The following is a 217-nucleotide window of genomic DNA, read 5'->3' as shown; positions in this document are numbered from 1 at the left end:
ACCATGTCGAAATCGGAGATGATCTCATTGAGGACCTTGAGGCACATCTTGCCGTCCTCGTTCATCTCATTCTCACGGTAGAACTCGCCGTAGTTCGGGATGGACGCGAAGATCACTCCTACGTGTTGGTACGACTCGTGGTACAGTTCGTCCGTCGCCCCTTGCCGGTTCAGGTACATGTCCGCTGCAGGGGAGGGCAGGGGGTTAGTTGTACGCA

At 55.8% G+C, this 217-nt stretch overlaps 1 protein-coding gene across 1 annotated transcript in view; it reads right to left on the bottom strand.

The window, feature by feature from the left end:
* The window catches only part of LOC119582390 (adenylate cyclase type 2-like), a gene marked incomplete in the record, with an annotated part of 138,831 nt that overhangs the window by 6,409 nt on the left and 132,205 nt on the right, over positions 1-217 (bottom strand). Inside the window, 1 exon segment of the mRNA XM_037930603.1 lies at positions 3-184. Within this exon segment, the coding sequence (XP_037786531.1) occupies positions 3-184 (182 nt within the window).

The sequence above is a fragment of the Penaeus monodon genome, chromosome 15 (genome assembly GCF_015228065.2).
Source record: "Penaeus monodon isolate SGIC_2016 chromosome 15, NSTDA_Pmon_1, whole genome shotgun sequence".
Taxonomy (NCBI): domain Eukaryota; kingdom Metazoa; phylum Arthropoda; class Malacostraca; order Decapoda; family Penaeidae; genus Penaeus; species Penaeus monodon.
Note: the sequence above shows the minus strand (reverse complement) of the source record. Positions and strands in the feature narration are given on the sequence as shown.